The sequence below is a fragment of the Cebus imitator genome, unplaced genomic scaffold, assembly GCF_001604975.1.
Source record: "Cebus imitator isolate Cc_AM_T3 unplaced genomic scaffold, Cebus_imitator-1.0 Scaffold169, whole genome shotgun sequence".
Lineage (NCBI taxonomy): Eukaryota > Metazoa > Chordata > Mammalia > Primates > Cebidae > Cebus > Cebus imitator.
The window spans coordinates 2,553,317-2,556,448 of record NW_016107484.1 but is presented as its reverse complement, the minus strand read 5'-3'; the positions used below and the strand labels follow the sequence as shown (position 1 = coordinate 2,556,448).

Sequence of the window (3,132 nt, the reverse complement as noted above, 5' to 3'; positions counted from 1 at the left end):
AAAAAAAATTGGCTGGGTGTGGTGGCATGCATCTGTAGTCCCAGCTACTCAGGAGGGTGAGGCAAGAGAATCACTTGAACCTGGGAGGTGGAGGTTACAGTGAGCCGAGATCGCGCCACTACACTCTAGCCTGGCGACAGAGTGAGACTCTGTCTTAAAAAATAAAAAATAAAAATACACAGCTTTAGTCACTTATGCTGCAATTCCTATTTCAAGAAAAGGCAAGGCTAAAAGAAAACAGACTTTAATGTGATTAAACAGTGATTATCTATGTGGCAGACTCTGAGTGCTATTTTTTCTTTATGCTTGCATTTTCCAAATTTTATAACTAAATATGTGTTAACTTTTTTCTCCTAATTATAAAAATTATACCTGAGTAATGTTATCTGCCACATGGTCTCTTATTTGTGAATGTGAAAAGTAGTATTCTCTTCTTTCACTTACAGAAAAATGCATCATTTTTCTTTTCTTTCTTTCAGATGGAGTCTCACTCTGTCACCCAGGCTGGAGTGCAGTGGCACAATCTAGACTCACTGCAACCTCCGCCTCCCAGGTTCAAGCGATTCTCTTGCCTCAGCCTCCTAAGTAGCTGGGACTACAGGCATGTGCCACCACACCTGGCTAATTTTTGTATTTTTAGTAGAGAGGGGGTTTCACCATGTTGGCCAGGCTGGTCTCAAACTCCTGAGCTCAGGTGATCTGCCCACCTCCGCCTCACAAAGAAAAATGCATCTTTAAGTTTAAACAGAACACACTGAAGCACAATAACATCAGAATGTAGCGACCTGGGACAATGTCCTCATGCCACTCACATATTAGCCTGATCTAGAAGCAACACTGTGGTGAAAGGGTCTCATTATGTTCATTGCTGAGGAGTGAGTCCTACAGGAAAACTTACAAAAACAAAACATCATGGGAACCTTTTGTTTTGCAAATTTAAATTGCATACCTATAAATTCTAGAAATTGCTAACGCTTTTAAATAAGAACACACAGCTCACTATTTGTGAAATAAATACAGGAGTATCTCTTCCACTCAAATTATGGGTGAGAGAACAAGGCTGGACCCCCCCTAAGACTGGAAGGCATGTGCTTCCTCTGGCCACTGTGTTCCCAAGAACTTTAAAGCCATCTGGTCTGAACCAGTTAACATTGCAAAGTAGAGGAACTTGCCCTCTAACTTAGTTCAGTGCCCTTCCAATCCCAGAATGGGCTAGTCCCCATCTGGGAGCAAGGTAACCAATAAATAGGTCCCAACAAGGTAAGAGAGAAAGTGATGATCCCAGAGGGTGAGACTAAGCTAGTGGCAAGGAGAAAAAATTGTGAGGGAAGAGGCTGGAGTGCTTGTAGACAAACCTTGGTCCATATCATACCCCACTCCACTCCTAAAAAAGGTGGGGATGAGGGGAGCTCTCCAGGCTATTACATGTATACATCTTCCTGCCAACAGGATCTGTGTTCGAGATCCTAAAGGATTGTTTCCATAAGTAGCAAGAACAGATTTAAGGACGGGGAAAACAAAAACCACATCTGGAAGAAATTCAAGCTGTACTTATCTTTTTTGAATCACTCTTCTCTCCACTCTCTACCCCCGCCTCAGAACAAAGATTACTGACATAAAATCACTGCCCTTAAGTCAAGAGCTTGCTCCCAGGGAGATCTCTCCCCAAGAACTACTTGGAGGATGAAAAAACTGAACAACAATGTGGGCCTGAACCTAATACATGTAACTGGTCTGTGTGTCAATATAGTACCTCTTAATTTTAAATGCAAAAGCCTAATTTTTAACGCTCTATCCTGCTGCAAAAACAGACTTTTGCAACCTAACACAAGATTTCAATCATCACTGTTTCCACAGAAAAATACATTCCAAGTTCCCAACTTACAAACTTGAGAGCCCAAACTGATCTTCGCCTGATGACTTGCCTCTACTCATGTTTTGGTGTTTTCTAATCTAACTATATTAAGGCTTCCATTTTAGTAAAAAGGTTAAATCTCAGCTCTAATATTAATCCCACTGGCACATAAGTTTCAGGTATGTGATTAAAAACCAATGCAATACCCATTTTACAACATTTTCCCCTTCTGATTTAAGAAAACAATTAGCTTTCCCTTAGCTGATCACACATTTTTAAAAAACCAAACTCTTTATTTATTTATTTTTTGAGACAGTCTTACTCCGTTGCCCAGGCTGGAGTGCAATGGTGTGACCTTGGCTCACTGCAATCTACACCTCCCAGGATCAAGTGATTCTCATGCCTCAGCCTCCCGAGTAGCAGGGACTATAGGCACATGCCACCACACCCAGCTAATTTTTTTATTTTTTGTAGAGACAGTATTTCACCATGTTGGCCAGGCTGGTCTCGAAATCCCGACCTCAGGTGATCCACCCACCTCAGCCTCCCAAGGTGCTGGGATTACAGGCATGAGCCACCACACATGGCCAAAACACCAAAAAGCTTGTGCTAAATCTTAATAGAATTTTCTAGTTTACAATGAATGTCCCAAAAATAAACTACAAAGCTCCACAAACGTGTATGCTCAAAAAATATCTCATGTGGTATACTTTGAAAGCCAATGCCTTCACTGCAAAGTTTCCAAATGAGGAAAATATAAGCAAGCTGTTGAGTAAAACAACCTTCGCCATCAGACACTGCTGCAAAGCGACGGCATTCACTTACTGGCTCTGTGTATCCTCTCCCGGACTTCCATGTATTCCTGTTCGTGCTTTACAGCTGTCATTGCCACTGCCAGCTCATTGATCATTTCTTCTAGCTTGTTCTGGTGAGCTACAGGATTTGAAAACAGCACACATTTGTCAATCTTTTTTTTTTTTTTTTTTTGAGACAGAGTCTCATTCTGTTGCCCAGGCTGGAGTGCAGTGGTGCAATCTTGGCTCTCTCCCTCCAGGGTTCAAGTGATTCTCCTGCCTCAGCCTCCCGAGTAGGTGGAATTACAGGTGCACACTGCCACAGCCAGCTAATTTTTGTATTTTTAATAAAGATAGGATTTCACCATGTTGGTCAGGTGTGTCTGAACTCCTGACCTTGGGTAATCCACCCACCTCAGTCTCCCAAAGTGTCAGGATTACAGGTGTGAGCCACTGTGCCCAGCCATCTTTTTTTTTTTTTTT

At 42.0% G+C, this 3,132-nt stretch overlaps 1 protein-coding gene across 2 annotated transcripts in view; it reads right to left on the bottom strand.

Moving 5' to 3' along the window:
• Nucleotides 1-3,132, bottom strand: part of TMED2 (transmembrane p24 trafficking protein 2) — a 15,855-nt gene that overhangs the window by 6,302 nt on the left and 6,421 nt on the right. For both annotated transcript variants that reach the window (XM_017544393.1, XM_017544392.2), the window contains one exon: nt 2,681-2,788. In XM_017544393.1, coding sequence (XP_017399882.1) covers nt 2,681-2,788 — 108 coding nt within the window. The remainder of the gene's footprint in view (nt 1-2,680; nt 2,789-3,132) is intronic.